This window comes from Alligator sinensis, unplaced genomic scaffold (genome assembly GCF_000455745.1).
Source record: "Alligator sinensis unplaced genomic scaffold, ASM45574v1 scaffold421_1, whole genome shotgun sequence".
Taxonomy (NCBI): Eukaryota; Metazoa; Chordata; order Crocodylia; family Alligatoridae; genus Alligator; species Alligator sinensis.
This window is the reverse complement of record NW_005841871.1, coordinates 1,567,401-1,580,632: the sequence shown is the minus strand read 5'-3', so window position 1 is coordinate 1,580,632 and position 13,232 is coordinate 1,567,401. Positions and strand designations below refer to the sequence as shown.

The 13,232-nt window shown below is 40.5% G+C and overlaps 1 protein-coding gene across 1 annotated transcript in view; it reads right to left on the bottom strand.

Annotated features, from left to right (window-relative positions):
* AFAP1 (actin filament associated protein 1) overlaps positions 1-13,232 on the bottom strand; it is a 165,302-nt gene that overhangs the window by 31,131 nt on the left and 120,939 nt on the right. The window contains exons 9-11 of the mRNA XM_014527232.2: positions 7,952-8,101; positions 2,608-2,820; positions 179-182 (exon numbers count right to left, since the gene is read on the bottom strand). Of these exons, the coding sequence (XP_014382718.1) occupies positions 179-182; positions 2,608-2,820; positions 7,952-8,101 (367 nt within the window). The remainder of the gene's footprint in view (positions 1-178; positions 183-2,607; positions 2,821-7,951; positions 8,102-13,232) is intronic.

Here is a 13,232-nt window from a genome sequence, read left to right as displayed (position 1 = left end):
AAAGAGTTTATGTAATCTCCTGAATTGCCACTGGAAGTATAGGCTTTTTAATATTTATTTCACTCCAAGCACTTTATTTTTCCTGATAGATGGACACAACATTGTGTGTGCCATGGCCCCCCTGCTTTAACTATGGCAGGTTATGGTGCTGCGTCAGGGTTGCTGGTAGTTTTACTAAGAGGTTAGATTTATCTGCATAGAATGGTTTGTATAAGGGTGATCCTGCTGACCTACAGAAGTCCCTTCTTAATGATTTCTATGAAGCTCTGGATCACTTTTGTCAAACTGCCCTACAAACCCTGAAGTTCACCATGGTTATTCTGCTATAACAAGTATATTTAAAGCAACATAATGTCCACATATTACAAATATGTACAAGTTCAGCAAAAGAGAATAATTAACTCCATGCAGCCAGTATCTTTAATATAAAGATACCTTATTTTAGTTTTCAGAAAATTAACAGGTGAGACGGAACTGTTTTCCACTATTGGGCTAATTTTTTTAAACAAGTCATTTGCACAAATGTTAGACAGAATGACGTTGGACAAGAAAATAGTAGAGCTCTTTAAGCACAGAAAATAAAATCACGAACACTTAAGAAATAACTGTAATATTGCCAGCTGAATAGTTTTCATGAAAAAAATCAATATTTTATGTTAAATGGGTGTAATGATTTAGAACATTTTTTAAATACTTTTTTAAAAGATCTAATAATGTACCCAAACTGATCAATCACAAGCTCTTCATTCGCAAATTAAATAATGGAAAAAATAGAGAAAGGGAATTGTATGGAAGAACTCATAGATTTCTCTCTTTTTTAAGTTCCCTATATCTTAATTTCATTACCTTAGGTCCCTTCTTTCATAATACTTGCAGCTCATTGTATGTTCTTTTAAACCACAGTCCAAATAACATGTATTGCACATCAGACTTGGGGTTCTTCTTCAAGCACAAGATACCAACCTGATTCACACTAAAATTAAAAGTTTAAGTGTCTAACCTGAGACTAACAATTAAAATTTGACTTTTGATGAGGCTTCATTACAAATTTTCCCGAGTGTCAATAATGCAAATAAGAATCAAAAGACCTTCCCTAGAGCTATTTTTCATAGTTCAGATTTTTTAAAAACAAGAACGGAAAACAAATGATGTTAGCTTATTTGAAATTTCTTTTTTTGTTTTATCTTGATTTTTTTCCTGTCAGATTCTGCACTTGAATTTGTTGCCAAAAGGTTAAATACCATAACTAGCAGTAAACAAAAGCTTTCTAACAGATTTCCAGTCTCCAGCTGTTCCCTGAGTTAAGTGAGAGAACGTTTTCACAAACAGGCTCAGCTGTCTTTCTCTGAATTTGAAATTTGTCGAGATTCGTAGGCTTTCCTCAAACCAGCTCCTGAGCCTTGTGCTCTACACAGACCAAACTAACCCTGGCATCCTACTCCTCCCCTTGCTAACTGTGCTTGTCAGACCAAGTTCAAACACCTAACTGACTTAAATGGGCAGCAGAACCACACATCTCACTGTTGGCATATAGTAAGATGTGCATGGAAGCATACTTAGATGATTGGTGCAGAGAGCTGGGGAAGAAATGGATGCCCAAATACAGTACACACTTAAAAGCTCTATGGTACATATAGTACTGCTTTTGAAGATTTTTTTTTCCTGGTACGTTTAACCTTTGTACAGCTTGAATGCAAAAACCTGATCAAAGAGAATGCTGGGATGACAGCAGTACGACTCCACTATTTTGGGCCTTATGCCAGCATTTTCCATCCATATTTAATTGGTAGAGATCAGTAGTATAAAGGCCACAGGATCTGTGGCACTATTCAAAGAAAGTCCATTGCAAATGATGGTGTTTGATGCACAGACTGTTTCATCATATATATGAGCATGGCATTAGGGATGCAAACTGTGGCTAAAATACCAATTCGCTCTCATATACATATAGTAGTGTATCCTAAATTCAGAATACATCCTCTTAGAGTTGATTAACATACCCAGCAGAGATATAAATAATATCAGAGAGGTCTAATCTTCAGCAAGCTGCAGCAGTGCTCTTTAATTGTAAGAACGTAAGTGCCATACTGGGTCAGACCAATCGTCCACCTAACCCCACTATCCCATTTCCAACAGTGGCAAGAATGGATGCTTTAAAGGGACAACACTGAATGGGTATATCTAGCATGATCTATCCCCTGTTCATTACCCTCTCTGGCATTCATCATTATTAATTTAGAAATTCCAAATGAAGCATTTCTAACTGTTCTGTTCAACAGCTTGTATTTAAAATGAGGTCCTGGACATAAAACTAAAAACAGAGGATCACAGGCTTTATAAGGGGAAGTGAAAAGGTCAGAATAGAAATAGACTGAAAAAAGCATCTTAACAGGGAAAAGTTTTGTACTTAAAGAAAGTTTTGGGGTCCTCTGTCTCAGTTTTCAACCCTTTTGCCTGTAACACTTAATTTGTTTTTTCCTCTGATGGACTACCAAGCTCAAAAATTACATTATTTAAATCTGCAGAGTATTCTGAAAGATAGCCTGCAGGAGAATTCTTGTAATTAGCCTGTGTGCAAACCTGCAATGTATGCTCGTTAATACTGTACCTCTAATACTGCAACTTCCTGCCCATTTCGAAGCAGACGGAACGTTAAGGGATGCTTGGAATCCAATCCTGGAATGACTTCACAACCACGTAGGGGGATAGAAACAATATGGGTCTTCAGATCTGTCCTGTCCTTGTGGAAAATGAGCTTATTATCTTTCACTCTGCACCAGCGCTCACGCCAGCGGTTATTTGAGAGCACATTGAGATACCCTGCAGCAAAACAGAACACAGGATATTTTATCCTTTCTCCTTTTTAAAAGAAACGTACTTTTTGATGTAATGCTAGTATGTACAAATCTTACAACTGCAGCTGAAGATTAAATTCCAGATGAATCTTTTGATGACAAATGCATGTTTCTTTTAGTCTTTTGTTTGTTTTACAGAAACTCCCACTGTACCAATAACCCAGAGCACAGCATTTAATGATTTGATAGTTTGAACATATGCAAATGACTGTATTGAGTTTATAATTATTATTGGTGGATGTATGCAGAAACTCATCTGCAATAGTGTTTTCTGAAGCTATTTGTAAAAATGGGTAGGGGAGAAAAAACAATAAAATGCCCACAGTAAGTTTTGCCCACTCAACTTTTTCTCTATGAAATCACATTCTCATTTGTGTTGGTGCATCTATATCTACCACTGTGTTTGCACTGTACTGTCTGGTAATATCATCACTGCTAACTCCTGCTGACTCAATTTGAGTATAAGGGACCTAATGGACATTCATATAAATAAGCATCAGGGGCATCTAAGACTATGTACTGAGTGACATACCACTGCACAGGAGACTTAACCAGATGAACCAATTACACAAGCAAGAATATGGGCAGGCTAGTTGTACAGCAAAATATGCCATATGCAACTTAGACTGTGGATGAGGTAGAAACCACCATTCCAGATGCTACAGATATTATTAACCACATATGTGGCTATAAACCATTAGGAACCAGCCATGTCATTAACTGGTAACAAGCCTGGTGAACAGGTGGTCGATGTTCAGGAAACTTAATTTTAAAGGAATCAAAGACTAAAATGTAGTAGAGATGTAGGGCACTGGAAATATGCTTTGCACTACTGTACCATGGCTAGGGAGAGAGCTTGTGTCTGTGATACCCAAAAAGAATTTCCTAAGAAACCATAAATCAAATTCCCTCAAAAATGCATTTTGCTTAGCTAGGTTTTATACGTCTCCTCTACCCTTACTGATCCAAAAACAAGCCACTCTCTGTGTAAGCTGACCCTATATTTTCATGTTCAATTTTAGGAAAAACAGAGATTTTTTTCTGTGTAAAAGTTGATAACTACACATAAAAGTCCCTGAACTGCTATTGCTCTTACAAAATCCCACAGGAGAATTAAGTAACCAGAGAAGAGACCAAAGGTTAAATATGCTGAAAATACTTAAGTAAAAACTTCACTGAAAGGATTCCTGACTTGGCATTATTACTGTCTGCACAAAACTACTGCCAGTACAAAGTCCAGATTGATGGGGGCCTAATTATAAATCAACCCTGTGTATAATCTGAGTGATTCTTATGGTTCTTCTGGAGGAAAATAAGTCAATTTATAATCAAAACAATACAGTGTTTTATGTAAAAAATAAAATATATGTGCTGTTGTTTAGGTTCAAAGCACTACCAGAGAATGTCTAAAGCAGAATCAAAAACACTCCATGGTTTCACTGAAATTAAAAGTAGTATGGCTTAAAAAGAAAAGAAAAATTAGGAAACCTGGGATATATCTACCTAGCTTCTGCAGCACACTTGAGAGCCCCTTTCACAGACACAACCGGCCCACCCACTTCTGCTCTACATGTGCCAAACCCAGAAACAAGTCAGTGAAACCACATTGCTGGCAGTCCCTGCTGCTGAAGACAGATCCCAAGTGGGTAGATGGGATGTGCTTGATTATGGCACTCTCCTGAGGGCACAAGAGAAGCAAGAAAGACATGCCCATGTTAATATCAATTTGATTAACTTTTTTTTAAAGTCTCAAACAAAACACAAGATCTATATTTTCCTCTCTCTTAACAGGATTAAAGAAATAAACAATTAAAAAAAAAACAAATTTACTTGTTATTGATAAATCCTGGTCCTATCTCTTTCTAATTTCATTTGGATCTAGCACTTCTCCCTGCCCACTGACAAACAATAGCTGAGAATCAACTTTCAGCATCTGGGCAGTGTAACAGTAAAAAAAGGTTGGAAGTAAAAACCAAAAAACATTTTTCCAACTATTTAGTTGGTCTAATAAAAGATATCACATCTACCCAAAGAACCTTGCCTGCCTCTGTCCTTAGGCCAACACAATGACAACCAACAACCTTGGAAGTAAAAAGTACCTTTTAGCTTTGCTCCCCATTACATGTCTTGCATGCATTTTATAAAGAGTGTGTGTTTTCACTTCCAGATAGACTATGACAAGAGGAAAGGACTGAATGACATCTTCTTCAGAATGAAATTTATCTGAAATGAATAATCTTCCATCACACATCAGATTTTTAATTTTGATCTCAAAGAGGAAAGCACTTAATCACACTGGAGAGCTATCTCTTTGGTTTTTATTAGCACGATGACTTATAGTTTAGTTTCTCCAGGTTTCTATTCCAGCTACATATATTTAACTTCAAGGCTTGATCCAGCTGGACTTATCTGAAATATGAAAATCCTGGAAGATGCCATTATGCCTATAAAACTGATCTTGGCTATTTATGATTCCCAGCAATATCCAGATGCTCTTCTCCTCTTAAACCAGACTCTGTATAGCTGTACAAGATAATACAACTTTATAGATGAAAAATTCTTCATATACATGCCAGCTTGCCTATTTAGTGGATATTGCTGCCCCCACCCTCCCTAAATCTCACTTTTTTCTTTTCCCACAGTGCCTCCCTGAAAAGACATCCCAATCTATCACCCTTCACTTGAATAGAAAGTGGACTCAACATTTTCCTTGTAAATGTTCCTAATTTTAACTTTCTAACTTTTTAACTACTTTATACGTGGCACTATTAGGCCAGAGTAAACTAATTAACTATGCCATAGGTTAGTACTGCCTGATACAAGTGCTATCCCACAGCAGAGTTATGTACTCTGCCACAATGCACATGTAGACAGTGACCAGGGCTGGCTAAGGCATAAGGATGCTACAGTGCAGGGGATGTCTGTAACACCCTCGTGCAGCACACTGAGCTGGGGCAGAGTAGCTTTGGGGTGGCAGGCTGGACCCCTGGGCTCCCTGCCAGCTGAACCACCCCAGCTCAATGTGCTGCGGGCATGGGCACACGTGTAAACACTGTGCCTAGGAGCAATAAACTCTGGTACGAACTGGGCCGGAGTTTATTGTGTTGCATTAATATTTATTTACAAACATGACCACAAACTAACACAAAAATACATCATCCACAAAAATGCCATCTAACAACCAAAGCAAATAATTGGTAATATACGTTTTCAAATTAAGCCTAGAAACAGCTGAGTTGAGCCTGTTACAAACAATACAAATGGCTACATTTCATTCTAGATGCTCCATTAACTATAAATACTACAGATTAGATTATATGATTGTAGTTAATTCAGAAGTAAGATATTTCCCTTCCCAAAATGTTTAACCTAATACAGAGTGGTCTACTGACCAAACTTTCCAGGCTCTGCAAAGTTTGAGCATCCATGGAAGCCAGATGCTGCAAGGCATCAGTTTAGCTGGACTAGGCTTTCCAGCTCTCCAGCTGTTCTTTTTGGTTGATCTGCATTCAGCTGACACACACACACATTTAATAAAAGGTTGCTTATACAAGTGATTCTCAAGCTGTGATGTGTAAGCCACCTGCGATCTATGGAGTGCTCCCAGGAGGTCTGCAGAACTATTTCTGTCACAACGAACAAGCATCTAGCAACACTGCATGCTTTCTGCCAATTGTTGACCAATCATATCCGAGTTGCCGGAGGTTTTTCTGACCAGCCACAGAGGAAAGGCAATCCCTTTCTGCATCTCTGAACCTTGCTGATCTGTTTCATGGTTTTCTTTTATGGTTGTTTCTTTGGCTTAAAAACTAAGATGTGTTCCCATCTGGAGATGTCACTAAAATTAGAGCACCAGCAAGAATACAGTAGAACAAGACTACAATGCAAAGTGACCTGGAAAAATCAGAGTTGTTGGAAAATCATACCTGTCAGCATTAATATACAGAATCCTAAATATGGGAAGAAAAAAAATAAACAGAAGAAATGCAAAATGGCAGAGAAAGTGATGTAAGCGTCAGCTGAATTTACATGCTTACCTTATATAATATATCCTTAAATAATATATCTCGATGTACCAAGAGCCAGAGGAAAGGCTTGAGATTAGGACTGTAAGTGGAGGGGCAGAAGTTCTACAATATATTTTACAAACTTACAAACTTTTGCACAATGTGTACAAGTTTAAGAACATAGGACCAGAAAGGACCTTCTAGAAAGTCCTATTAGTAATATAAATTTTCAGGCCTAGACACAGGACTGATTAGAGCCTGATATTATGCACAATGCTAAAACAACATTTACTGCTCAGATACTAGGTGGTAAGTATAGAAATACTACAAGTTGAGATTATTTGTCTATGGGTAAATTTTGGGAGTCATGACATGTCGGGAGAAATCTCACATAGCGGGGAGTAGTTATCTGACTCCATACCAGATACTCCATGCCATATATTTCCTTTCATAAACAAACCAAGAGTCATCTTAGAAATAAATATGTTTTTAGAAAGCAAGTAGAGAGACTCACTGCCCTCAGGGTGAAGAAAATCCTTCTAATTTTCAAGCTAACATCTATTTGTGAGCAATTGATTCTTGTCTGTTGTTGTGTTGGCTTTGGCTTAATTTAACAGTTAGCTGTTTTCTGGCTGTGGGCTGAAATGGCTTGTTTCCTCCCACCACCCAGCTGTGGCATGGGTGAATCTCCTCAGTGCCCAGCTGTCAATGTCCTTGCTCTCAAATGCCGCTGAAGCCCCAGCTTAGTGAACCAGATCCAATAGCTCTGCAAGCCAGATCCAGCCAATGGACCACAGGTTGCTGACCCCTTGCTTAAGTAGCTCTTTTCACTCCTTGGTGTTTACTCCTTTGATAACATATTTCAGCCTTTGGTTTTTGAGTCTGAACTAGCCAAGGTTTTCTAGTCTCCTCTTATATGGTAAATTCCCAGATCATCCTAGTATCCCTACTTGGCATCTGTTCCAGTCTAGGTTCACCTTTCTTTAATATGAGAATAATTTACAGCAGGGCAATCTTACTCTTAGGGAAGGGTACTATCAAGCTTTAGTTGCAGCAAAAGCTCAAGACAAAGTGATCCAACTCTCTTACCACATGTTGGAACATCTTCCTCAGCCGATGAGGTCTGTTCATCTGTTGATGGTTTTTTCTTTCCTAAACCAATGATCTTCGTTATTTTTTTCCCTGTTACTTTAGTTACAGTACCCTTGGCCTCTGACTTTGAACTCTTTTTCCTCTTCACTGTCAAGAAAACAAACACGTTTATGTCTTAGGATGTACAAATGAAACCAATTGCAGGAGAGCACAAGGATCAAACACAAAGGGAATAACTGCACTACAGAAAAACAAGCATGCATGAAATGGTCACTATTCTTAGCATGAGAATTTGGCATACAGAACATAGTTCTTTTCAACCATGAGATACATACCCACAAGCCTGGTAATGCCAATGCTAAGTTCACAGGCTCAAACCAATTTAAAAAAACATGGCATACAGAAAGATAGGGACACCAAAAAGTAAGTTCATCATTTAAATTCACCAGTATAATGACTTCTTTCTTTTATAATAATCATCTAATTTTGCAATGTCCTTTGGATACTTGTGTAGATGTACCCACTAAATTTAAAATATACATATGCTTTACTGCAGGGTAGACTAACTAGCTCTGTAGTAAAGTGTCACCGTCTACTTACGTGCCAGTTTTAGGGCACAGTAAACTAATTAACTCTGCCGTAAGATAGTACTGCCAGAGTACTTAACTGTGCAGAAACACGTGCACTGGGGAGTATAAATTGCCCCTGGTCAGCCCAGCCAGGTGGGGGCCTGCTCTGCCCTGGCTCAAATTGCTGCTGTTCCAGGCCCACATGTAGACACTGTGCCCGGGAGTAGTTTACTCCAGCTCAAATTGCTCCAGAGTTTATTGCTTCACATTAATTGCACATGTAGATGCACTCGCTGAGACCATCTACAGGTGCCCCTATGCTGTACTGTGCTATCATTTAATATTTCCTTTTGGAAGTACTAAATAATGGTGCAGTACAGCGCATACTGCACCGTGCACACTGCACACAGTTACTTTTAGCTGCTAAGTCACTGTAGCAATGCACTATATTGCGGGAACACATCAATATGGAGATGTAGCTACAGCATCACAGTTTGAGCCCATAGATGTTACATCGCCATAGCACATTGCTACAGCGATGTAGTGTCACATATAGATATACCCACTGCATCTAAAATGCAATACAAACAAAGCTGGACAATATCCATTCATTTTTCAAAATATAATGGCATTAATATATAAACACATATCAACAGATCAATATATGGTAAGAATGCCATCCAAATATAATGGCAACGAACTAGATGCATCTTCCACACTCCTCCACATTCTTGCCGCTGGGACAACATCAAGGAATCTACACTGATCAAAAAGGGTCATTTTGAAAAGTTCCTGTATAGGATAACTTTTCTTTACAAAGAAATAATTAAAGTCACTTAAGGTAACTGACGATTAGTGCTCACTAAGATTTGGTGCTCAATTTTAGGGAACAGACAAAGTGGAAGGAAAATAGTTTACTGGGATATAATCTATACTGTAGGGGATTTAAAATATATTATTATTACCTTTTGTACTTAAAATAATACCAAACATTCACAACCAATAAAAAAAGAGCTGAGCTGCAAAACAAGAATGGGCTGGAAATCACTCACCCACCCTAGGTTTTATCAGCAGCCTAGGTTAACTTGCAAACCCAGGCCTTTTTTGAACTGACTTTGGCCGATTTAAAATTTGACAAGAGATGAAATTTACTTGAGTGTTTTTGATGAAGTTTATCTGAATTTTAGTTTGTTAGAACTTGCAAGGCACACGAACAACAACCATCAATGGGTGTGAACTAATGTGAACTGAGTCAAAAAAGACTGAGCAAATGGTTCACATGAAAAGCATGAACTGAAATGTAAAACACTGGCCTAAATGCAGTGATGTTAGAAAAATATCTAATGAATAAACTGTATGAACTGAACACCTACAGTAAAGAATGTACCTAAAAAAAAGAGAAATAATTAAGTAATTATCAAAGCCATAATATGGTCTCTATTTTAGCTATTAATTAACATGGAAAATCATTAGAAACTCTGTCTGACTGACTGTCGCCTTCTGTGAGTATCTGTCATTAATTATATGCAGCTCTGCGGGAACAAAAAAATCTCATTTTCTCAAGTGGACAGTGAATTATAGGCAAACAGCAGTAAAGTAACTACTTGCATGTGAAAACAAAGGGCTAAATCTTGCTCCCACAACTGCAAAGAATGATCTCAACTAATATTTTACTTTCCCTATGTGCAATGAACTCCCAAAGATCTAGGGACAACATTTGCTCACAGCCGTGTGAACATAAAGAAACAGCAGAAGGCAGCACTTGACTGAAGACAAGTTGCTATCCCACACAGCACCAGTTTAACAACATCTGGAGCAGGGAAGAAAAGACAAAAGGCACTTATGTGATTGAGGAATATGCTCCCCTATTGACAAACATCTTTCAGTGAGGTGGAAGGAGAACAAGAAGAGTACTCCCAGAATAAAGATCAGGTAGTTAAACTAGCTGATTTGAACTCTTCCTTGTCACTTCCCATGATGTCCCATCCTGACATTGAGCTGAAATATAGAAGAAATAAGGTCTCCTATGGCCTTTTTCCTCCAGTTGAGGGAATGCATTCTCTGGTCTTAAGACACAAGTAAGACAATTCTTTTCACCTCCACCACAGCATAACAAGAAACGTGTGAATGTGGGATTACAACAGGGGTGGGCAAAACGGCAGATGCAGCCAGACTCCATTTCCCAGCAGCTGATTCCTGCGGCGGGTTTCCACAGAGACCCCAGCAGCGGCAGTGCTGTGACAGTGCAGGGCCAGGGTTTCCATGGAGACCAGCCCCAGCAGGGGTGGCAGGGTGCGCAGTGGGGCAGGGAACTGCTCCAGGGCCAGGGCTAGGATCTTGTAGTGGTGACAGCCTGGTTAGGAGCCAGGGCAGAATTGCCATCTCCTACCCACATGCCTCAGGCAGGAGTTCTGCTCCAGCTTGGAATCATGCTGTCACTGCCACAAGATCCCAGCCCCAGATCCTGAAGCAGCTCCACGCCCAGCTGCATGCCCTGCCAGCACTGCTGGGGCTGGTCTCCATGGAAACCCTGGCCCTCCCCTGTCATGGTCCTGCCGCTGATGGGTAGCCATGGAAACTGGCCACAGCAATGTAGGCAGGGGCTGCTGGGAAATGGAGTCCACCACCAGCCTGATCCAGCCCACAGGCTGCACTTTGCCTGCCCCTGGAGTAAAGCAGACAGGCAATGCCTCTGTTGGACAGGACTTGAAACTGGTGCCCAGTGAATTTAGTTTTTTCTCATTTAGCCAAATGAGCTTTCCAATTTTCCCAGCCCTCGTTGTTTAAAACTGAATATAAAAAAAATGCCATAATTCGTCTAGTACCCCTTAAAATTTTTCAGTGGTCCCAGAAATGTTATTTTGAACTAAATGTCACCATTTGTATTAGTCTCCTGTGACAGAAATAAAGGCTAAGATTTCAACAGTAACTAGTGATTTTGATTACTTGGTTCAGGAGCATTAAAGGGGCTTGATTTTCAGAGCTGGCATGCTTACCATCTTCTAAAAATTAAGGGTCTTTGAAGTGCCTCAATTCAGGCATTCAAAATCACTGTTCATACATTCTGGTCAATTAGACCATGATGGCTGCAATAGTTTTGAATGGTTACCGTATTTCCATACTTCATGCTTTCTGTCATTTAGTGAAAATGTTTGTGGAAGCCCATCACATCATTTGGTTTTTAGGAATCAGATTGTGTAAACTGATGAAACTATTACCCAAGTTGTAAACTGTAACAGCTTCCCAAAACCAATTTATCTGTCCACTCCTATCCTAGTACAAAAGGAACCTAAAGTAATGCAACTATCATACCTTCTCAGATACCACATACCTCCAAATAACATACACACCTTGTTTTGGGAATATAGAAAAAAAAAAAGAGATTTTTCCGGGGTCACTGCCTACAGCTGGCTTCTTCATAGAGAGGCTGTGTTGTCAGGTGGCTGCCAGCTTCTCTTGCAGACAGCAAACAGGAGGGGTAGTATACAGTGTTAACCCGTTCAGAGCTACTCTCAAATTTGAGAGTAGCTGTGAAAGGGTTAACACCATACTGCCCGAAATGAAAGCTGGTAGTCATCTTGCAGCACTGCCTCTTCATGCTTTTATTTCAGAGAAGAAAAATTACTTTCTCTGCTTAAGAAATGTATCCCTATTTTAAAGGGCTGATTTGGGGGGAAAAAAGTATGTGAATTGTAAGTGTGCACCGATAAAGATTTTCTAGGGGTGCACTGATACCAATAGCTGATTTTTAACCAGATTTAACTGACATAAAAAAACCCATTTTTTTGGCACATTCCAGCAGCGTCCTGTGTCACATGCATCAGCATCCCACCAAAAATGGTGCTTGAACTAAAACTCATTGAATGAGCTTTAGTTCTAGTGCCGCCACCACCATTTTTAAGCATGGGGACGTTTTTAAGCGGAGCGGAGCCGAGTGTGGTGAGGGCGGATGCAGTCTGCCCGTTGTGGGTTTGGGGCTCTCCGTTTGCTGCCTTTGCCCCAGGAGCCCTACGCCAGCCACACGCCCCCTGCCTGCCCAGCTGCACAACTCATTGCCCCCACTGCTGCTGGGCAGGCAGGGGGCATGCAGCTGGCATGGGGCTCCTGAGGGAAAGGCAGCAGAGTAGAGAGCCCCAAGCCCACAGCAGGCAGCCCCCATCCACCCCACAGACAAATATGGGCGGGGGGGCACATGCCCCACCATGCCTCCCCTGGAGGGTCCACATAGTGGTGGGGAGCTCCCCCTCCCCCCGCCCCACGGACGAGCTGCTCATGGCTCTGTCCCACTCCCGCTCTGGCCCTGGGTCCTATGCACTGCCCTGGCTGGGCACTGCTCCCAGCCCTAACCCCTACCCCACTCCCTCCCTCACTGTGAGGGCCTCAATCTGCACCATCCTGGCCCCTTCCCTCCCCCACACCCCTTGCCTGCCTGCAAGGAGAAACCCACCATTTCCCAAGGGAGCCCAGGCATTTGTGGACCCCGGTTCCACAGGGGAGAGGGAACCCGGGTGTCCAGGGCCCTAACTCAGAAGGCATAGTTAATGGTAAACATTAGAGGCTACAATGGCCAAAAAAAGCCAATAATGTCATTTCCCCTTTTATTGGTGCCTATCCAATAGGCAACTGATATATCAATGCATAGATTCATAGATGTTAGGGTCGGAAGGGACCTCAATAGATCATCGAGTCCGACCCCCTGCATAGGCAGG